General features: G+C 38.9%; 2 protein-coding genes across 7 annotated transcripts in view; one reads left to right on the top strand and one right to left on the bottom strand.

The window, feature by feature from the left end:
* Positions 1-14,807, top strand: part of EIF2AK4 (eukaryotic translation initiation factor 2 alpha kinase 4) — a 77,319-nt gene extending 62,512 nt beyond the window's left edge. For 2 of the 5 annotated variants that reach the window (XM_038405493.2, XM_038405499.2), the window contains 13 exons: positions 62-127; positions 722-892; positions 1,569-1,703; positions 1,785-1,892; positions 2,602-2,730; positions 3,781-3,867; positions 5,394-5,506; positions 6,747-6,805; positions 7,471-7,568; positions 8,871-8,939; positions 9,639-9,683; positions 12,399-12,517; positions 14,474-14,807. In XM_038405493.2, the coding sequence (XP_038261421.1) occupies positions 62-127; positions 722-892; positions 1,569-1,703; positions 1,785-1,892; positions 2,602-2,730; positions 3,781-3,867; positions 5,394-5,506; positions 6,747-6,805; positions 7,471-7,568; positions 8,871-8,939; positions 9,639-9,683; positions 12,399-12,517; positions 14,474-14,531 (1,257 nt within the window). In that variant the 3' untranslated portion in view covers positions 14,532-14,807. Of the gene's footprint in view, positions 1-61; positions 128-721; positions 893-1,568; positions 1,704-1,784; positions 1,893-2,601; positions 2,731-3,780; positions 3,868-5,393; positions 5,507-6,746; positions 6,806-7,162; positions 7,297-7,470; positions 7,569-8,870; positions 8,940-9,638; positions 9,684-12,398; positions 12,518-12,976; positions 13,262-14,473 lie in introns of those variants that run through there. The other 3 variants (XM_043517505.1, XM_038405494.2, XM_043517506.1) reach the window with 3 other exon arrangements.
* Positions 14,808-17,991: 3,184 nt separating this feature from the next.
* Positions 17,992-21,779, bottom strand: SRP14 (signal recognition particle 14). 2 transcript variants are annotated; one of them, XM_038405139.2, is made up of 5 exons: positions 21,674-21,779; positions 20,510-20,582; positions 19,860-19,972; positions 19,106-19,138; positions 17,992-18,685 (listed from the first exon to the last, which is right to left on the bottom strand). In XM_038405139.2, the coding sequence occupies exons 1-5, from the start codon at positions 21,695-21,697 to the stop codon at positions 18,596-18,598; spliced, it is 333 nt and encodes a 110-aa protein (XP_038261067.1). In that variant the 5' UTR covers positions 21,698-21,779; the 3' UTR covers positions 17,992-18,595. The 2 variants fall into 2 exon arrangements, with proteins under 2 accessions (XP_038261067.1, XP_043373442.1); XM_043517507.1 differs by lacking the exon at positions 21,674-21,779 and adding an exon at positions 20,878-21,119 and having other exon boundaries at positions 20,510-20,668.
* Positions 21,780-23,225: the final 1,446 nt, after the last annotated feature.

The raw sequence follows: 23,225 nt of genomic DNA, 5'->3' as shown, positions 1-23,225 counted from the left end.
TCTCAAAAGTGGATTTTCTAAAAGTATGCTACAATATAATGTGTGTTTTGTTGTACTTTAGACCGAAAAGTTAACAAAAAGAGAAGTGGAAGCCAAATTTTGTAATCTGTCTCTGTCATCAAACAGCGTAAGTAGTTCAAGGCTACACATTATATTTGTATTTCCCTATAAATTGTTATAAGTCTATAGTACTTTATTTACTATGAAATCCATTAAAACCTCAGCTAAGAATATACCATTCATTCTATAGAGATGATGCCACTGCATTTGCAACTGAAATGCCATTGATCTCTTTGCTGTCATACCTCTTTGGAAATGGTCTAACTTGTCTCTTTCAGTGTTACTGTTTTCTTGGTTTCTCCCCTTTTTTAATATTTGTGTTTCAGATTATTCAGATGTTCAAAGGGTAAATGGAATATTGTAGACTCAGATTTCCAAAAGAAAAACGTGTGAGATGCTAAATAGTATTATGCAAAGTTAAGTGCATGAATATAGAGAATGGGTTGAGATTGATCTCTCACAATCCAACTTTTTGATGCTCTGACTAGGAATTCTCATCTGTCCACTCCCTCCTCCAAATTCTTAAGCAGAATTATTAGTCTGCATTGCAAAACAAGTATAAATGGTAAACCTTTAGGCACAACAAACCAAATGCTATGTTGTTGTTCATATCCCTTGTATTCAAGCATGTGTATGCTATTGTATCTGTGTATATTTTCAGCTTTCTCGACTGTATAGATTTATTGAGCAGAAGGGAGAGTTGAATGATTTAAGCCCGTTGATAAACGCAATGATAAAACAAAAAACTGGTGTCACCCAGCTGGTAAAGCACGGCATGAAAGATCTGGAGGAAGTCATGGGTATCTTAAAGAAGCTTGGTATAAAACTTCAGGTTTGTAAAGCAGTCGGATTATAAATTCATTGATTTATAGCTCTTTTCCAATGCTCTGTCTTCATAAACACTTCCCCCGGGACCAGTCCATTGATAGTTTGAAGAACAGAAAAAAGCACCATCAAATTGTGGTACTGTGTGTGATAAACACTATTGGCTCCTGTTTTTAGATCCTCACTCTTAGAATAGGGCATGTATTGATAAGAGATCTTCAGCTGAAGAATACTTATATCTGTGTAATTGGACTATTTCAGTTGCATTCTTAGCTGAAAAATAATTTTCTCTACATACATATGACTGAGAGTACTAGGGGATTCTTTGAAAAATTTAAAATTTTATATTTTGAAAATTTTAAGTTTCTAAAATACAAATGGTAACACTTGAAATATCTAATTTTCTCTAAACGCTTGCTATTTGAGACGTACACACAAATCTTCAGTAGTTCATAACCCATGTGATGCTTTAGATTTAAGACATTCTTTCCTCACTCGGATTTTTTGGCTGACTCTGTCTTTTCAGGGATCAATATTTTAGTTGCAGCATTAAATCTCCTCAAAAGCAGAGAAACCATGTTAAGTTTTCATGATATGCTAATGTATACATTTTAATACTCTACAATTGTGTAACTAGAACTGGTGTAAGACTTAGTGAGGACATAATCATTTTTGTTTTATAGGTGTCTATAAATTTAGGACTCGTTTACAAAGTGCAACAGCATAATGGAGTCATCTTTCAGTTTATAGCATACGTCAAACGCAGACAAAGAACTGTGCCTGAAATTCTGGCAGCTGGAGGCAGATACGATCATCTGGTATGTGTAATTAACTTTTTTTTTTTAAAAGCATATACTTTTTTGATACCTTACTAAAAGCATTGTTTCTTGTCTTTTCAGATTCCACAGTTCAGAGGGCCGCAAACAGTAGGACCACTTCCTTCTGCTGTTGGAGTCAGTATAGCTATAGATAAAATAACTGCTGCAGTTTCCAGTGTGGAGGACTCTGTAAGTTTCGGCTCCGGTTTCATTCGTATTTCTGTCATTTCAGTAATCTGTATGTAGCCTGAGATAGTCAAGAAGTATTAAGATGTTCAGCTGTGTCTCAAAATAATTCCATACTAATATAGACAGAAACCTCAAGGAATGGTGCATTTTCCTTTGCTTCTATCTATATACATTTTTAAAAAAATGGTAAACTGAAATGTAATACATGGCTTGTTTAATGGCATAAAATTTTCCTTTTTGAAATTTATTCAATGATATCTGTGAAAGGGGAAAAGTGCTGTTTTCTCATATGTAGAGTCATATTCTCCCCCCTTTAAAAAAAAAATCATATTTTTGTCCCTAGTCCTTCTTTTCGTCATGAAATGTGCTTCCGTACGTAAATCATATAACAATTTCACTCAGCAGCAGAATGTGTATATTTTTAATCCTTCTTTGTGAAGAGGTAAATTAACATTGCTAAATGGGAGGAGGTAAAGCCAGGTAACTCACTGGTTTAGGCTTTGCAAGTGCTTTTTCTGTAACAGGGTAAGATTTGCTGAAGAGCTTAATTTTAAAAAAATGCTTAATAATGAACCATTGTAGTCTCTGCCTAATTTGCTTGAAAAGCTGCACAATAATGTATTTGTTCTCCAGTAATATCAACATTTTTACACCTGAAAACAAGCTCTGGTTGCTCACACTGCCCCTCTCACTTCTGCTTTTCTTCCAGGTTACTATGGGCTCTTGTGATCTGTTGGTTGTGAGTGTTGGGCAGATGTCAATGACGAGAGCCATCAATATCGTTCAAAAACTCTGGACTGCGGGAATTCCTGCTGATATCATGTATGACTGGTCCCAGGTAAAGAGTCTGTCTACATATTTGTTAGATATATGTCCGTTTCATAAAGGCTGGTATTGATAAAGCAGCCTTAGAGGTTATTCATTTATAGAATCATAATATTGAGCAGCTAGGTGCCATTCAGCTATCCTTAAATCAATGAAGATTACCTTTGCTTTTATACTATTTTTCCTCTGTAGCTCTTTACAATGTGAATAAGCATCATAATCTTCATTTTACAGCACAGACAGGTCAGGTGACGTGCCCATGATTACTCACTGAGGGCATTATACAGCCATTCTCTCAAATGTAGAGAACCGTGCTTCTGCACACTCAGATTGCCCCATAGCATAGAGTTCTGAGTCACTTAACTGCCTTGCTGACATTATGATATTCTATTGCCTTAGTATTGTCCACTATTTCCCTACTTTTTCTCTGCATCTGGCTGTATGCTGTTGAAGTGCAAGTATAACTAGTATTTAATACCCTTCAAGTCACTTGTTTTTTCCTGTGTGTACATTGGCCCTTGCTGGCCTCCTTGAGGCTATTCAGAGATGATGAGTTGCAACCTCTTGATTGCACTTAACCTTGGACAGTTTTCTGCCTCGACAACTAATGCTGACAAACTTTTATGTCAGTACAGCAAGCATTTGCCCTGATTCTTCACTGAGAACTGCACAGACGGACATCCTGTGCAAAGCCCAGTTGAAGTCAGTGGAGCTCCACACAGGGACAGGAATCCATTCAGGCAAGAGTGGGGCTAGTAATGAAAGTTACAAACACTAGAAGAATAGCCCATTCTTGCTAATAGATGCAAAGGATGCAAATATCCAGCTTCTACTTCTAAATCTTGGTGAAACACTTCAGTGAGTTATACGCTTTGAAACATGAAAATAAATTGACAAGGAGATTGTTCTTCCTGGACTGATGTACAAAGTTTTTCATTACTCAGAAGGTCAATAAGTACACTATATATGTATTTCCAGTCAACTTTTAATTGAGATTTTGATTGTCTAAATTGTTGTTTTATACTCTGCCCCACTTCTCTACTATTACTTTTTCTTGCTTTAGTCCCAAGAAGAACTGCAAGAGTATTGCAAATGTTCTGGGATCACATATGTGGCTCTTGTCTCTGAGAAAGAAGGAAGTCATGTAAAGGTAAAGGTGGGGTTGGGGAGAAGTTTGTAAATACTTCAGATGAATAATCTGGTGGTCTTTGTGTTTTTGTAGAGCTAATACAATATTTTCTGGGGAAAGTGCTCTATAATTTAATAGTTGGCATTTCAGCTCAGTACAGTTTCAGAGTTAATAAGTAGTATGAAATTACTCTGAAGAATGGATAGTAGATGCATAGCAGACCCATCTTACTAGTTTTTTACCAGGCCCAATCTCCCTCCTCTTTTATCTGGGGGGAAAAAAAGAATCTGGTAGTTTAAATACAAACCTGGTATCTTAGATTGAGTCTCATCTAAGAAGCATTTGTGTATTTTTTTTTTTAAAAAGGTAGTGACCAAGTGTTACCACTATGTAATGGCTGTTTGGTGACATTGTGAAATGAATTGGTGGTCTCTGGCTTCTTCCAACTAGGCAGTTGTTTACATTACAAAACAAATACCAAGAAAACTGTCAGTCTTATTGGCAGCTGGCAAAATAGACAATGTTTGAATATACATAGAACTATGACCCACCGTTTCTATTTGTCTCTCTAGGTCAGGGTTGATGTGCAAAGGCGTTATTGTGAGGAAGCTTGAATTGCCACTGTCTGTACTGTATCTCCCCTGTGCATAACAGAGGGTTTTGGTGCCCAAAGCTGTCACTGATTCTGGGCCATTATCTTTGCTACTTCTTTTTATTCATTTTCATAAAAAAACAGTGATCTGTTAAAATTATTTGCCCCATATGGCATGGTTGTATAACATAGCTATAATGTATAACATCAAGATACATTTCACTTACTTCAATTATAAATCTTCCTCTTACACTAACTGTAAGAACAAGTTGATCTTGACAATTATTTGATCACAGAGTGATGTATCTAGGTATTAAAGATCCAATGAAAAAAACGCATTTAATCTTTTAAAACCTAGTGATGGTATTTTGTTACATTAGAGCAGAAATATAAAGAGCATGTCAATATATTAAATGGCATAGCGATTCTCTAGTTTAATTAGTCTTTTCATAATTAATAAAATAAAGACTGAGCAAATATGTATAGGTTCAAATGCTGGAGAGTTACCTCTCTGCAAATTCAGTGAAAGACAACCACATTCCAAATTAATCCTTTAATTTAAAATAGCAAGAGAGAAAACCCTATGTTTAATTGAGATTTTGATTGTCTAAATTGTTGTTTTATACTCTGCCCCACTTCTCTACTATTACTTTTTAACTATATTAAACTATACTATATTAACAAGTGCAAGTGGCCAAACCTAAGCAGTGAAAATGCAAAAAAAATTATTAGTAGTTATTTGGTTGTAGAAATCTAATCAACCAAGCCAGAGGGTTTAATTGGCCAGTGATCAGATGAACAGATAGTCTGTCTTATTCCATCTGATAATTGCATCTTTAATAGATGATGAGCCTATTCAAACTTACTTTTCTTTGTTTCCACAGTATATTTATGTAGATTTTTAGATTTAGCAGTCTCATTAAACTCATTAAAATGTTAAATTACCATTTGGTAGGTGAAATCCTTCGAGAAGGAACGGCAGACGGAGAAAAGGATTGTAGAGTCTGATCTAGTAGAACACCTGGCCCAGAAACTGAAGACTAAAGTCTGTGATGAAAGAAGTAACAGGTAGCTGCATAAATAGTGAACAGGAGTAGTCAAATTAAAGGTCATTTCATAAATCAAATTAAATATAGTCTTTCAAAATAAGACTTCAGTTGAGGTTTCTATTAAATTGATTTTTAATTAAAATTACCATTGAGAGAGATTTGCCAAATTCCTTTTTGAAAAAGAAGGAAAATAATGTGATTGTATGACTTCTGTTATGTCTTGAGATTTGCCAAAGGCAACTGAGAGTAACATTTTGAAGTATTCTTCCTACTCCTTTACAGATTTAGGGCCAGATTTTCAGCTGGGTTTCTATGTTAGCAAAATTGTTCTAACTTGCAACATATGAGCATACCTGCCTGAACTTTGATACTACTTATTGATTGTATCGCAGTAGCACTCATGAGCCCCTCTTGTGGACCAGGACCTTATTGTGCTAGGTGCCATACAAACACAGAGCAAAAGAGTTCCCTGCCCCAAAAAGCTTACAGTAAAATTCTTGCATTTATTAGAATCATTCAAGTATGCACATGAGCGTGTGAAAGTAGAAGCGCAGACTGAATAATCAGGACTTTACTTTTATACTATCATGGATGTACATGTAATTATCATCAAAAGATTGGCCTTCAGTATTACTCTTGAATAGCTTTGCAAAATGTAGCTCGGTAATAGGAAATTTCCATACTAAGACACATTTGAAGAAAAGTCCAGCTATGTGGGTATTTTTTTAACAATTTGATTTGCAAGAAGAGCTCTTCCTTTCCCCTGCTGCTCATCTCCTCCTGCTTGATCAGGCCATGAAATCCAACTATTTTCCCTGTTTGACATTCATTTATTGAAGTTAATATGACTGCTATGTCACAGAAGCAACATGATATGATCTAAATGCAGGATCCTATATAGGAGTAAAGAGGTTATGAAAGAGAAACCTGGTGTCTAAAATATTTCCCATTTACAGTTAGTGAAAGTAGCAAGGAAAGTTTTCCTATTTACAATGATTGCTGAAGACAGTTGGTTCTTTTTTTTAATTAACAAGTTTAATTGCATGTTGGAATGTCTTAACTAATCAAAAATACAGGATTTAATTTGGAAATATTTGTATGCTGAAAATCTCCATTACATTTTTTTCAGCTAATTGGCGTGAAAAGAATACAAAATACCTTTGTATGTGAAAGTTTGCTAACAGTAGCTTACATTACTATACTGCTTTTACATTATTATGTGTCTATTTTTATAACTGTTTTTGTTTGCTTGCTTTTAGAGAAACTTCAGATAATCTCTCAGTACAAAATCTAAAAGGATCATTTGCTAATACTTCAGGTATATAATCACTAATTCTAGGCTAAAATGGACTGTTTATATACAATAAACATTCTTTGCAATAAAGTAGTATATATTTTAATCACATTACAAGAATCACTATAAACAAACCACAAATGTCTTTCCTTACAACTTTTACCTGGCTAGAGTAATTATTTTCTAATCTCAAATGCTGTGTCTAAAATTTGAAAAGTTTAAATTACATTTTCCTATAAAATGCAGAAGTCATTTTATAATAAACTTACAAGGAACATGCAACCATTTTGCTTGGCCCACCAATCAAAACGTTGACAAGGCACGAAGGACTGACTGAATAAACTAAAACTTTGTTTACAGTAGACATTTCTGATTCTTTAGCTGGAAGTGGCTATCTTGCTGCAAAGTGATGTGACTTATAATGTGGACAGTGCAGAAAGCTAATGAAGGACGCACTCAACCAGGTTCCATCCTGTTTTTTCTATTGGTTTAAGAATCAGAAGATTTTGCAGGGTGAGTCGCTTTAAGTTGCAGCCACAAAAATTGCACAATTGCTTCAATAGCACACATCAGAGTAGTAAATAAGTCTTGACCCATTAAGATTAGTGGGGTTCATTTTGTTTAAAGCAGGATATAACATGCTTGTTTATGTGAAGAAAGAATACATTCTCAAATTGTTTGCATTTTAGGTTTATTTGAACCACATGGAACTTCTGTAGTGCCAAATGTGAGTGTTATCGCTCCTGAAAAATTGCCTGCCAGTGTCAGACGGCGTTATGAAACTCAGGTATACGTCGTTCTTTTTTCTTTCAGTTTTGGTTTGAATTTTTTTTTTCTGCCTGCATGTAGCTGTAATATCATGATCACAGATGGTTTGTTCTGCAGGATCTGTGCCTCATTTAGTCTGCAGAATGGACAGTGAATGAGGCAAAGGGTTACAAGAAGGGGAAAATGGATTTTTCCACGGGTGTAAAGCATTGAAATGAGACCCACGGAGACCAGTTTGTGGCTTTAACACAGACTTCCCACATGATTTGGGGCGAGGCTCTCATAATGCATGTGTACAGATCTCAGTGAAGACTCTATGGGGAACCCTATTTCTGGCACTTCCTGACTTTTGAGTTCTTAAGAAAATGTTAAAGTTACAAGTTAAACATAGATTTTGTATTTAATGTGTATGCAGTGGACTCAAATGTATGCTCGCTATAGTCTAATGTTTCATTATGCCCTCAAGCTCAGGGGTGCAAGCAAAAGTTTTCCAACATGATGCATACAAACAGTGCCCCACTTTGCCTAAAACAGAATGTTTAGTGGTATAATGTTAGACACTGTATGAAAGAGAGATGGAGTTTTCCTCACTTGGATGCTAACAATGTACCAAACTTAAGAAAAAAAAGAATAGACTCCAATCCAAAGAGGATAGAAAATTCAGGATTTATTGGCTTCCAAAATATTTGGATTGCATGATGGAATCTAACTTACTTTCCATAGCAGCAAAACTCATTTTTTTATGCAAGAATGCGACAATTTTTATAGATTGCTGGATTCTCATGCTGCTCCAGAAAGAAGGCAGTAGTGTAATGTAATGGGACTGAATGCACCAGCAGTTCAATATCCTATTGCCCAAAATGCAGCCATCTCCTCTGAACTGCAGAGGAGCTACAGTGTATTCCAGGACTGCCTTTTGTGATTCTACTGCCAATCTCTGATTAAAGTGGTGTCTTCTCTTCTCTTTGTGAAAGGTGGCCTCTACTAGTGCCCATGAACGCATAACTTTGACTCTGTCTAGGGAAATTCATAATCATGTGTTAATTCTGCCTAACCTCAGTCCTAATATGATCTCTCCTACCACTATACTCATAACTGACAAAAATACTTCATAAGTGGGCATGAGCCCTGTGCTCATTCTCCTCACATTAATGTAAGATGTCCACATATTCCTCGTTAACAATTGACCATCGGAATATCAAAGTTAATTATCGAGAATTAAATGTTATGTTTCTTGCAACAGAATACAAAGGTTCCCAACTTCAGTGTAACAGGAGAAATTTGTATACAACTTTTATTCACTATTAATTTTAATTTGCAGGTACAAACAAGACTCCAGACGTTCATTACTAATCTGCAACAGAAAACCAGTGAGATTGAAATTTTAGCTGTAAGTCTGTTTGCTAACGCCTAAATGAAATGCAAATGCTTGGTCATTCAGGTCTTTAATGTTAATTGCTAGCAAGGTAGCTGTCACCAGCCATAATCTCAAATTTTAGAATTGGCAATTGTAACCAAATTTAGAAATCTGTTGTAAAATAAAACCAACACAATGTTTAGCTAGTATATTGAGAAATGCTTCCTGCTGTATGAATTGAGACTGCTGCATATAGTAAAATGTTTACATTTTAACTACTTGCACCTCTAACTCCTGTGTGGTGGTGGATTTAATAGTAATTTGTTGCTGCAGTTTATCACTATAAAGCACATTTAAATGTTACTTTTTGGGTTCTCTGTCAACACTTTCTGAAGAGGTTAAATATAGTGCATCTTTCCTATGTGCCCTTTAGAAATAAGCATGTTTACCTTTTTTGAAATGAAGGGAAGACTTTCCATGTATACAGATGAGCTCTGCCAAACATAAAACTTGTCTTCGGAAATGCCTAAAATTCTGATGCAGGCCAAATGAATTTGAAATTTTTTTTTATAAATTAGAGATTAAGTTTTGACCCCTTTTTTGAGAACAGAGATCTTCACATGGCCAGAATGATGACAGGACTAGAACTGGAAAAAGAAGTTACTTTTACTTGTTAAACTATATCACATTTGATTCCTTGACATTGACGTCTTTGCCCTGCTATTTTTGCAGGTAGATCTGTCAAAAGAAACTATAATACACTTCTTGTCACTAGAGGTAAGCAATGTAGAGTAAATTGTGTATATGTAATTTTGATTTAACAGTAGGTTTTCGAAGGTTTAAAGTTAATGAGGTGAAATTGTCCTTATTGAGATCAGTGGTGAAATTCTCACCCAGTTTTTCTTTTAAAGAGTTTAAGAAAGGCTAAACAATTCTGTACAGACACAAAGGGTTTAGAATAAGCCTTGAAAAATCCATTTGCCAAATGCACAAGTAGGAAACGTTTCCTCTTGAGCTGGTGGAGTCCTTAGTCAACAATTTTTGCAGAATTTCAGCTTTCATTTAAAATAAAGAAAAGATTTTTAGTCTTTGTTCATGAAGCTACCCTGTTGAATGTGAACAGATCCATGCTGTCTTGAGCTGTGGCTGCTTCAATGTTTCCCAGACAGCAGCCATTGAAATGAACATGATTCTGATTAGTTTTATGGTTACTGCTCAGAACTCTGTGTTTAATGTGAGTTTTGTTCTGCTGCAGCATGGGAGTACACCGCAGCAAAGATGTGTGATGGAGTTCTTAGTGAGGGAGGATGACCCAAACAGCATAAGATGAGGAACTAAGTCAATAAGCAAAACCTTATCCCCATTTCTCAATGCTGTTGGGAAGTTGAGCTGAGGATATATTATGGTACTGTGGACTTCCCCTACAAGTCAGGAGACTCTGAAGTAGTGGGAGAGAAAGGGGTGGCTTAAAATTTGGCAGACATCTACTAACAAAAGTTAATATGAAAGACATTGATCCTAAACACAGTCTAGGGATAGCATCCTGAGAGAAATCCCTTCAGTAGCCCCTCTCTCTCACCAGCTTGGGGGGTTGGAGCTGGACCTCCCTGGTGGAGCCCTACTTGTCTTTCATATCTATCTCTCAGTGGCAGTCCTCTGGCAATTAGTTATCAGATAAACTTCTGAAAATTTGTTGTTTTTTTTTTAAACATGAATGAGTGGCAGTAATTGAAATAATTTGTTTTAAAATGTTTAATGAGCCTATCTGTCAAAATACTGGTTTCAGAGTAGCAGCCGTGTTAGTCTGTATTCGCAAAAAGAAAAGGAGTACCCGTGGCACCTTAGAGATTAACAAATTTATTAGAGCATAAGCTTTCGTGAGCTACAGCTTTTTTTTTCCACCAAATGCATCCGATGAAGTGAGCTGTAGCTCACGAAAGCTTATGCTCTAATAAATTTGTTAGTCTCTAAGGTGCCACGGGTACTCCTTTTCTTTTTGTCAAAATACTGTAGATGTCTTAGAAAATAAAACCACATCAAACAGTACCTACTTATACTGAAATAAATCATAATTGGGTAATGTTAGAATTGATTAGCATAACATGCAAAAGGCTTCAACAAAATGTACTTTGGCTGTGCTGAATCTAACACTTGAGCCTAATGCTAAATTTATGCTCTGGTCTAGGTGTTTATACTATAGTGCCACCTGCTGGTGAGACTAGAGGACTGCAACGATTCTCGTAAATTTGCATATTACCTGAAGAGGGGTACTGTGGGAACTTATTTTTGAGTCAAGAAATTGATAAATGTTAATAGAAGTGTAAAGTTCATACATGAAATAAAGTAATGCTAACGTAAAGATGCTCATAGGAATGTTAAATTAGCCACAAAATTGTGTTAAGTAGCCAAAATACTGGAAATCAAAGAAACCTCAAAATTATGTTCACATCAAATATGCTTTTTAATATCAGTTCAGAAGGGAAAAAGCCCATCCTGTGGCAGAGGGGACCAAAGAATGCTCTGGTGCATGTACATGTGAAAGAACACAGGTGGGACAGGAGGATGCAAGTGTTTCTACAGTGGTGATAACTCTGCAGAAGAAAAGTGGGCCACTTCAGCCTTCCCAGCATGCTGCTGCTGTCATAGAATCATAGAATCATAGAATATCAGGGTTGGAAGGGACCCCAGAAGGTCATCTAGTCCAACCCCCTGCTCAAAGCAGGACCAAGTCCCAGTTAAATCATCCCAGCCAGGGCTTTGTCAAGCCTGACCTTAAAAACCTCTAAGGAAGGAGATTCTACCACCTCCCTAGGTAACGCATTCCAGTGTTTCACCACCCTCTTAGTGAAAAAGTTTTTCCTAATATCCAATCTAAACCTCCCCCATTGCAACTTGAGACCATTACTCCTCGTTCTGTCATCTGCTACCATTGAGAACAGTCTAGAGCCATCCTCTTTGAAACCCCCTTTCAGGTAGTTGAAAGCAGCTATCAAATCCCCCCTCATTCTTCTCTTCTGCAGACTAAACAATCCCAGCTCCCTCAGCCTCTCCTCATAAGTCATGTGCTCTAGACCCCTAATCATTTTCGTTGCCCTTCGTTGTACTCTTTCCAATTTATCCACATCCTTCCTGTAGTGTGGGGCCCAAAACTGGACACAGTACTCCAGATGAGGCCTCACCAGTGTCGAATAGAGGGGAACGATCACGTCCCTCGATCTGCTCGCTCCCCCTCGATCTGTCATACTGTAGGAGGGGAGAAGCTGATCACCAGTAGCCTCCTTACAAAGATCTCTGCTATAACAGAGTCAAGTTGTACATGCAGTTTTGTGCATTTTGTTTCAAGAAGCTAGTTCTTTGGCAGGTTAAGAAACAGAGTATTGCTATTCTGTTTGCATGACCTTCAGAAAAGTGAACCCTCCCCGCAGTGACACTATTTTTCTTTCCTAATGAAATGTAATATATATGAAAATTCCTCATCCTTTTTCCTTACAGTATGATGGAGATGAACAAGCCTTTTACACGACTGTAAAACAATTGATGTCACGATTGCCAAAGCAGAGATACCTACAAGCCATTTGTGATGAAATTTACAATATCAAAATAGAAAAGAGGTAAATATATTTGTTGCAGCACCTACAATAATTGGAACAATTGAGCTGTTCCACACATTTGAACTGTGGTAAATAGGCTGCTGTACATTTTCTCTAGAGAAAGGCAAAGAATGCACCCTCCTGAAAAGTGTCTTACTCCATTTAAATATTTCCTAAAATTGCTCCTGTTTATCTTAGGGTGAAAACACTTGACTGGTCCTCTTGTCCCCATTTGTATAGTCTTAAGGTGTGACCTAACATTCATCTAAACACCACAGTTTATACAAGTATAAATAAGTATGTAACTGAGCTGTGGGATATGCAAATTCTTGAGAGAGATGTTAGCCCACATTTAATCATCGCATCTTCCTCTCTGGGTAATTAACACATTTGGCTTTTGGCAGCATAACTAGTAACAGATTTAGACAGATGTGGGCTCTGATAGCTGGGAATTTTTGTTCTCTTATGTCAATTGTGCAGAATTTCCCTTCTGACAGACAGACTTGGACTTCAGAACTGTTGAGTATCCATGGCTCCCACTGATTTTAGTACATGTGAAAGAACACGGGTAGGACCGGAGGATGCAAGTGTTTCTACAATGGTGATAACTCTGCAGAGGAAAAGTTTATACATAAAACTTGGCTGTGGGTATTTGGCGTAGCTGAACAGGCTAAGGACCTTTTAAACAAACTCTTTCCATTTATATATAGTAAAACCTATCTTAAAATACTCTCAGCATAAATGCAGAAAAGAAATGTGTAGATGGAAAAAAATAATTCAGAACTCAAAAAATCTGGTTTAGCTTTTCGCTAACCATTTCATTCTCTCAAAAACTGAATGTTTCAAAGCTAAATAACTTTTTGTGCATTTTGTTGAGAGCCACTCTTCCCCCTCCAATATGAGAGCAGTGTTCAGTTAACTTTGGTGAGCCATTCAATGGGACTAGAATTTGACTTTCTAATAATAGTGCCTTTCACTACTGGAGATGTCAAACACTTTAAAAAACAATGAAACAGACACCAATCATGCATTAACAGTGCAGATCAATTCCAGTATTCCTCAACAGCTTACAAAGCTTTGAATACTAAAACCCAGTGACCGTACTCTCTCCTTTTAGTAGGAGACTTCCAGAGGATCTTCTGTTAAAACTTCCACGCTCAACCTCCACTTTATCTGAGAAGAGAAAACTAAATTTGAGGCAGAATCTTATCAGAGAAGAAACTTACCTATAATAAAGTTGCGTAGAGCTGCTCCTAACTTGATTCTTTGCCACTTAGCTGCTATTGAAAGCCAATTTAATAGTGTTTAAGCTACTGTAAAATGAGAAGTTTTATCAATCCTAACCTAGGCCTTTTAAATTCAGGTGTTTTTTCAACACACACACTAACCCTTTCACAAATATTCAGCAGTTTCCATGAGGCAGTATTCTTTGAAGTGCTGACATTCCATAAATTATATGCTAACTGTCCCCAATGGTGCATATAGTTCTATGTAAGACAGTCCCTTTCATGGTCAAAGTTAAATCCCCCTCCCCCCCAGTGGAAGAAAATTAAATAATTCTCTGTTCTAGAATTCAAATCTTAGTCATCTGGACATGTTAAGGGATGGAGATAATTGTTATTTAGGGTAGCAAAAAGAGGTATAATAAGGAAAGGATTGAAATTAGAAGTAAAAATTTAGGCTAAATTTTAGGAAAAGCTTTGACAGTGATGTCTATTCAGGGAAATCGTAGAAATACCATTACTTGGATCCTTTTAAAATAAGTGGACATAGCGCAAGAAAAAATATTTAGAACAATCCTGCATTTACAGTAGGATTTACTAGTGATGTACAATAAGATCTTTCCCATCTCTTAAGAGAATTCAGAGGCCATACTCTAAGACCCTGTCTCTAGAAATTACTATTTTTGGAGGGTTTAGAATGAATTACGCCGTTCTCTTGGCGGTAAACTCTAACATTGTCCTTTTTCCTCTACAGAATTCCTATGCTTATCCTGTACTCTTATCGAGATGACTATTACAAAATTCTGTTTTAGTTCTAAAGAGGCTTCTGTTGGTGGGATGCTTAAGTGACTCTACCAAAAGATACATAAACTGAAACCAAAACCATTAATCAAATAATGTGAAATAATTGTTGCACATTCATTATGACTTTTGATATAGGAAATTCATGAAATTTCAGTAAGCTGTGATATAGAGAGACTCAGGCAATTACTGCCTTTATTTTTTTAGTGTGTAGTGGCCAGCTTCATACTTTGCATTTTTATATGTAAAACTTATTAAAAGTGTTATATAAAAAAGTTCAAAATAAATGTTAAAGGGTCATGTTTCTTAGTGCACAGTTAGGTTACTGAAAGACGTACGTCACTATTACAAGAAAAAAGTTTACAAGTGTATTTGCTTGCACAATATCAATGGATGGGAAAGTGAAAGTGACTCAGCAAAAACTGCGGAGCTGTTCCAGAATGTCTACAATTTGCAGCTACCTTGCTGCAGCCTCCTGAATAGTACTATAACTTAAAATTTCTTTTTAAAAAGCTATTTTAAGTAAGTAGCCAGTGTTTTTCAAATATGTATGGCATTAATCATCAGTATATGGGATGAAAACCCCCTGAATGTTCTTACTCAACTGTGATCTTAAAATAAGGGGTCGTACAATCCCCTTATATAGCATATTCACTTCCTGTGTAAGCCAGCTGCAGATAGTGAAGGATCAAGAATCAGTAAGAATTAATTTTACAACACTAATATGAAACAGATCTTTTTGGAATGGAGGACATGTTTGCTTTGGAAATAAATACCATTGTGTCTCAACAGCTTAAGTACAGAGAAAAATACAAAATTAGGGGGGAGAGGGAGAGAGTTTTAGGAATTATTTTTAAAAGTAAAGGTATAAGCAACCTTAACTCCCCCCACCCCCTTTGCTCTTCCTTTATATGGCCGCAGTGACAGCCTCTTCTCTCAGTTCTGGTATCTGACTGCAGGGAGGACCAATTTCAGGGAAAGTCTTACCCAAGAGCATACTCAGTACAGACAGCAGCATATTTAGGGAATTTTGCTAATATGCCTCTAAGCATGTGCCAATGGTGATTTTTAGAGGCTTATAACTAGGGCTATCAATTAATCAATTGTAATTGCACTGTAAAATGAAATACCAATTGAAATGTATTAGATATTTTGGATGTTTTCCTACCTTTTCAAATATTGATTTCACTTACAACATAAATATAAAGTGAGCACTGCATACTTTATATTTTTGATTACAAATATTTGCACTGTAAAAAACAAACAGTATTTTTCAGTTCACTTAATACAAGTACGGTAGTGCAATCTCTTTATCATGAAAGTTGAACTTAAAAATGTAGAATTCGGAACAAAAAATAACTGCATTCAAAAACAAAACAATGTAAAACTTGAGCCTACAAGTCCACTCAGTTCTATTTCTTGTTCAGCCAATCGCTAAGACAAACAAGTTTGTTTACATTTATGGGAAATAATGCTGCCCTCTTCTTATTTACAGTATCACCTGAAAGTGAGAACTGGTGTTCACATGGCACTTTTGTTGCCAGCATTGCAAGGTATGTGCCAGTGATGCTAAACATTTGTATGCCCCTTCATGCTTCAGTTACAATTCCAGAGGATATACTTCCATGCTGATGATGCTTGTTAAAAAAAAAAGTTAAATTTGTGACTGAACTCTTGGGGGGAGAATTGCTCAATAGCCGTCCAAAGCAGTGCGGACTGATGCATGTTTGTTTTCATCATCTGAGTCAGATGCCACCAGCAGAAAGTTGATTTTCTTTTTTGGTGGTCGGGTTCTGTAGTTTCTGCATTGGAGGATTGCTCTTTTAAGACTTCTGATAGCATGCGCCACACCTCGTCCCCCTCGGATTTTCAAAGGCACTTCAGATTCTTCAACCTTGGGTTGAGTGCTGTAGCTATCTTTAGAAGTGCCACATTGACTAAATGCAAAGAAGGTACCAATCTGCAGTGAAAGTGTTAAAATGAACATGTGCTGGGTCATCATCTGCGACTGCTATACCATGAAATATATGGCAGAATGAGGGTAAAACAGAGCAGGAAACGAACAGTTCTCCCCCCAAGGGGTTCAGGCACAAATTTAACACTTTTTTTTAACAAGCGTCATCAGCATGGAAGTATATCCTCTGGAATTGTGACTGAAGCATGAAGGGGCATACGAATGTATGCTGTTTTTTACAGTGTAAATATTTGTAATCAAAAACAAGTATATAGTGCTCATGTTGTAAGTGAAATCAATATGTAGAAAACATCCAAAAATATTTAAATAAATGGTATTCTATTACTGTTTAATAGCACAATTAATTGCTTGACAGCCCTACTATAACTCCATCAAGGTTGGGTGAAATTTCTCCAGGACACCAAGACACCTCTCTGATCCCTACCACCTGCAAAATTTCAAGTCTTTACCCCAAACTATGGAGGTGCTAAAACTGTTCTACTGAAAAATTAAGACTCTCTTTCCTAAACCTCAGTTTCTGAAACAGCTGAACTGTGTTAGCTGTAACTTTCCCCACCAAAAAAAAGACGGTCCAAGCAGAAACCCAACATGGAAAATTCAAGCCCAAAACATTAGCAATGTTAAGTGAAAACAGGATCTTAAGATAGAAAGGTTTAGGCAATCCTAACTTCTTTGATTGTAAACTCTGGTCCACAAATGGGGCTCCTAAGTGGGATAATAATATAGACATTCATACCAGTTCCCCTTATAATTACAGGTACAACTTTATTTACAGGATTGCTTAACTTTGTCTTTTGTTGGGGGGAGGAGAGGGCAGGTGTTTCTGCCACGCAAAAGTCCAGCAGCTCTCTCCATTCTGAGAGTTTAACTGACCCTAGCACAAGTCCAGCATTTGGCTTGACAACAAGTGCCTTCCATCCATGATGATAGATTTTCAACAAATACAGTGCCTTTATTTAAGCTGCTTATGGTATGCCATCTTAATCCTGTACTCAAATGAACTTTCCAGTGCTGTCGTCTATCTGCCCCTTTATTACATAGCTAGCCTTAGTATGACCGGGGCAGCTCTACCAATTTTGCCACCCCAAGCACTGCTTGGAAAGCTGGTGCCTAGAGCCAGCCCTGAGTATGACCCTCTATCAACCTTTAGAGGAATTACCTTCCACTTACTCCAGGGGAGGGGGCACTAGTTGTTTAGAACAGAAATTATAGACAGCACAGAATGCTACAAGAAAATTCACTACCTATTTATACAAGTACAAAAGGTCATGATGTATGTTCAGGAGTAGGGGTTCTAATGCCTGTATTACTACTTGTAAGTAGTACAAGACCTAGGTGACTGGTTGCTTGGATCCCCACTGCAAACATGGACTAAGCTTATGCTCTAATAAATGTGTTAGTCTCTCAGGTGCCACAAGTACTCCTTTTCTTTTTATGGACTAATGTATGATTATTCACTAACGCCCAATAGAATTACAGTAGTCATTTCAACCAAATGCACTTCTGATTGTTTAATAGGAACAAGTAAACATTACCTTTCACAACAAAGCATCAAGAGATACTATATTTACAATATAACCATTCAAAGTAAGATGCACCAAATCCCTGAACACATTCATAAGAATGAGACTTTTACTAAAACAGTCATTGCAATTGTAACATGTGAAGCTCTAGGACTTTTTTTTTTTTTTTTGTCATGAACTCTTAACCTCAATCACTTCTAGAAGCTAAATTAATAGGAAAAAAAAAAAAGGCAATGTTCCCACTAATTCTCAACTTCCCTACTTAGTTTACACGGGGCTTATCTACAGAATTAAGCTTTCATTCACTACTTAAGATCTATTCTTTGCCCTTGTGACTACCCACTGCATCCCCCTAAACAGTTTACACGGACCATCCTGTGTAAGAACATGGCAGCTGAGAGTGAAGAGGTTTCAGTCTAATCTTGTGACTATTCCTGCCAAACAACAATTTTATTTAAGTGCCGGTATTGTTCACGTCTCAGTATTCTACATCCAAAAGAAAGTGTTGACTTAGGAAAAAACCGACTTTGAAGACTAGAACTCAAGTCTTGCAGTGATGGAAAGACATTCTGTTCCATCACTGGGTTGCTTTACTTTTCTTATTTTTGCTTTTCTTGTCTTTCTTCTTCAGGCCATCCATGTTAGCTCTCAACAGGTTAGAATAGGCCTGCAATCATGAAATAAACACCTTTAAGATTGACCAAATATTCAGAGACAGTGCACTGGAGTAAAAAATAAAAATTGTACAAAATCTCCATTTTAGATAACCTATATTTCCACACAGCTCCTTTTTACAGAATGTTCAAACTCATCAGGAAACCACCCCTTTCTTCCCCACAATGATACACAAGAGTTAAGTAAGATGCTTTGGAGAATTTCATGCAAATGGAGAGACCATATACTTACCAAGATATGGAGCTATACTTCCATTTGTTGTAAGCATCTATCCTGTAACTTTAAATATTTAACCAACCCACCCATTTAGAGATGGGAGAATGATCTGTAGCTTTCCATGGCTTATCTTAAATTATTGAATATTCTTCCTTACAATACAGAAGAACGAAAAGAGAGAACATAGGAAACTTACCATCTGGAATTTATTTACTTCCTTCGAGCTTACCTGGGAAAAGCAAATTTGGGTGTTAAGCTGAAATACTGGAAACATTTTATCCTAGGACTAAAAATTTCCATCAACATTTGCCTGTCAGTTAAACACCAGGTCCCACCTAGCCACACTTATGTCTGCTCAAGTGATCACATTGAAGAGTTGGCATCAAAATAGTTAGAGACCATGTGTGGAGGGATAACAGGAAAGTACTCTTGGTAACATATCTAGTTTTTTAGAGGACGATTCTCCCCCCTACCACCACCAATTTAAGTCACCTCTCAGTAAAAGGGTAGCATTTCCTCTACAGATCTACACACTTTCAAACAGAGAATAATCCTCAATGTGAAATCCCCAGACAATTAATTGCTCATTCCAGTGCCTTTCACTTTTGTTTATATTACAGACTAAGTTATCCTGCTAGTTTTTCAACATAAGATACTCTCTTCAGATTCCTTTTCATTCATTTGTGACATCCATTCAAGTTCTCCCACAGCACATTCAAACTCTCTCAGGAACACTGAGCCCCATATCTCCAGCATCCAAATACCCACACTATCTTCATATGCCCAAGCTGTGACTGCTCTCAAACCTGACACTGATGGTTTATCCACCATGTGTAAAAATTCCAGACTGTTACATTAGCTAAAGTTGGCCTTCAGCCTGAATGATGCAGCCAATTATTTCAGGAACAAATGAGTTTGCATGTTCTCTCTGACCCAGATTTGCTACTTACCACTGTGCTAATCTTCTTCTTCCCATCTGTTGCTCTCAGAAGACATTTGTTGTCTGCAGGCTCAAAACCTTCCACATGGCCTTTACGTGGAATGGGTTTTGTTCGACCATCATCTGTGTTGAAAACCAAAGGCATGTCATAATCTGTTTATCCAGATTTTATTAAAACGTTTTTTCCAAAATCTCAGTGCATCAAGAGGGTGCCTGCCACCACCACCAACCTGTATACCACTAGCTTGTAACGCAATTTGGAATCAAGACACCATATCAAAGATTTTTCTGCACAGGTTACACTCTGAAGCTATGCAACATATGCCTCCCCTCAGGAACAGATAGTGAGCTATTTTGCTGGCCTAGTTCACCTCCTCTCTACAGCATTTATAAATCTGAGAATAAAATGTCCATATCATCTCTTTTAAAAAGTTCCAATGAGAGCTGTTCAACATTTCATTGCAACGTTTAAATTTCAAACAGTGCATCACTAACAATTTTAAAGTAAAACGACTTGACTTTTCTTTGCCTAAGCTGAGAGAAATGCAGAAAGTATACAAAGAGCATAAATAGCAACAAGTGGAATTTAATGGGAGCAGAAGAATTTTGATTTAAACTGACGGTGTTCCTTTAATCCACTATAAAGGCGCTGATACTTACATTTTTTCAGTGTTATGTAAACGCTCCCTGAGGTTCTGCATTTTTGAAAAAGCCTTGTCAGTTCTGTCAAGAACTGTAAATGAAAGAAGAGACCCATCTCTGGTTAAGAACTACCACTAGAGGGCGGAGGGGGGGGGGAGGGAAGCAACAGACAGGAAACAGAGTAGCAGCCGTGTTAGTCTGTATTCGCAAAAAGAAAAAGGAGGACTTGTGGCACCTTAGAGACGAACAAATTTATTAGAGCATAAGCTTTCGTGAGCTACATGCATCTGATGAAGTGAGCTGTAGCTCACGAAAGCTTATGCTCTAATAAATTTGTTCGTCTCTAAGGTGCCACAAGTCCTCCTTTTCTTTTAAGAGACAGGAAAGTTTTCCGCTAGGTAGCAAATATTGCCATTCTCAATGTAATTAACGGCAGATGTTTCATTAAAGTAGGTAGCATTCTTACACTACAATGCTTCCCAACAACTTAGACCCAGAATTTGCATGGGGTAAACCAGTGCAGGTGTGGTACGAAGAAAGCTTGCATATAGCTTCCCTCACCCAAAAGGACAGAGGGAGCTAAGCTATTTAAAGTAGCCCTGTTGGCAACACTGTGGTTATCAACAGCGTTTTGTAAAATCGAACACACACCTTAGTAGCATTCCTATTATCCGCACCACGTTCTTTTATCGAAGTTGCTATTTTAAAAGCCAGAGGAAGACATTGCAGCTTGATTTAGACACTTGCTTGAGCGTTTGCAAACCACGCGGAACGGCGATTTGCCGGCGCACGAGAAGCTGAAAGTCAGGCCGAGCCCGCTCTTGTCTCCGGTCCCTGCTGAGTGCAAGGCCGGGGACACCAGCCAGGCAGGTGGGGAAAGGGACGCTAAGGGCAGGCCCGCGGCGCTACTGGACTTCAGCGGGCCAAGCGCCCTTCAAGCCCCGCGGCCTGCAACCGACTAACTAGAGGGCGCCGAGAAGCCCCGGGCTTTTAGGCGAGGCCCGGAGCCTGGCCGGCCCCTGGGGTTTGCCGGCAGGGGAGGCGAGACCTTGCCCCGAGTGGTGGCCCCGGAGCGGCCCGGCCCGGCCCGGCCCCTACACGCCGCACGGGAGAGGCTCCGCTCCGGACAGAGGCCGAAGGGGCCCATGGAGCCGGTGCGGCTCCGCGCGGCCTGGCCCGCACCTGCTCGCTCTCCAGCAGCACCATCGCGCCGCGCCCGCCCGACTCCTGCCCCCGGAACCGGAAGAGCCGCTCCCAGCTCGCACCATGGAGCGCGGGGCGGGGCCGCGAAGCTGCTCCCTGCTGCCCCCCAGCGGCCCCCCGCGGCCGTGAGCGCGCCCGGGGGCGGGGGCACCGTGCGACGGCGGCGCGTGCGGGCCCCCGGGCGGGGACGGGCTGGGCTCGGGGGTCCCGGGACGTTGCCGCCCGCGCCCGCTCGCTGGCCCCTGCGTATCTGCCGGCGCTTTGGCACGGCCCGGGCAGCGGGGCCTGGGATCCGTGCCCATACTGAACAACAAGGGTGGCATCTCCTGCGGGCTTCTCACCTGAGCACTTGAGTTATTCAGGAACTTGACGACTACGACTTATCTTTTTCATTTCCAGTTTTAATCCTCTCCGTGCCTTGCCCACGCTGCTGTTTTCCCTAACCCTGCTCTCCCCTGATCCCACTGCTAGCCCCCATTTCCTTCCCCGTCTGAACGGCCCCGCTAAATGGTTCATCAAAAGGAGCTTCCTGCATGGCCCAATACACAAGACCTTCATATTAGAGAGTCAAGGTAGTGAGCTAATAGCTTGGGCCAACTTCTGTTGGTGAAAGAGTTTTCACACTATCTTGTCCCTGTAATATCCTGGGACCAACACAGCTACACCAACGAGCAAGCATTCATACGTTTATCACACGCTTTGCAGGGCAATACGATGGTGTCACTTATAAAAAACCTATTCATAAAGTGTGTCCCCAAGGGAATTACCAAAAGTAGTTTTTAGAGATGGTAGGTCATGAACCAGCTCTTTCTACTTCAATATAATTGAAACAGGGAGTTTTGCCAAGTTCATAGCAGAATCATAGAAGATTAGGGTTGGAAGGGGCCTCAGGAGGTCATCTAGTCCAAGCCCCTGCTCAACACAGGACCAACCCCAACTAAATCATCCCAGCCAGGGCTTTGTCAAGCTAGGCCCCGAAAACCTCCAAGGATGGAGAGCCCACCAGCTCTCCAGGTAACCCCACTCCAGTGCTCCACCACCCTCCTCGGGAAACAGTTTCTCCCAACATCCAACCCAGACTCCTCCCACTGCAACCTGAGACCACCACTCCCTGCTCCACCACCACTGAGAACAGCCCAGCTCCATCCTCCCAGGACCCCCTCCTCAGGTAGCCCAAGGCTACCACCAAATCCCCCCTCACTCTTCTCCTCTGCAGACCAAACAAGCCCAGTTCCCTCAGCCTCCCCCCACGAGCCACATGCCCCCGCTAATGCTAATTGCCACTAAAGGACATAAAATCCTGCCTGACCCGACACTTTCTCTGAGGTGCTATGGAAAGGATTTTGGGTTATGTCTGAGAATGACTGGTTATAGTTTCAGGGAATGACAAATGTAACTTCAGAATATGAAAAGGGTAAGAGCCTTGTACAATAAACAGCTAAGTGAAAACAAAGTGTATTAGGGTGGAGAGAAAGGGCACTTTCCATCCATAATACTTGTAGTTCTTGACTAAGGTCAAAATTCTGAAGAG

The sequence above is a fragment of the Dermochelys coriacea genome, chromosome 6 (assembly GCF_009764565.3).
Source record: "Dermochelys coriacea isolate rDerCor1 chromosome 6, rDerCor1.pri.v4, whole genome shotgun sequence".
Lineage (NCBI taxonomy): Eukaryota > Metazoa > Chordata > Testudines > Dermochelyidae > Dermochelys > Dermochelys coriacea.
This window is presented reverse-complemented; position numbering and strand designations above follow the sequence as displayed.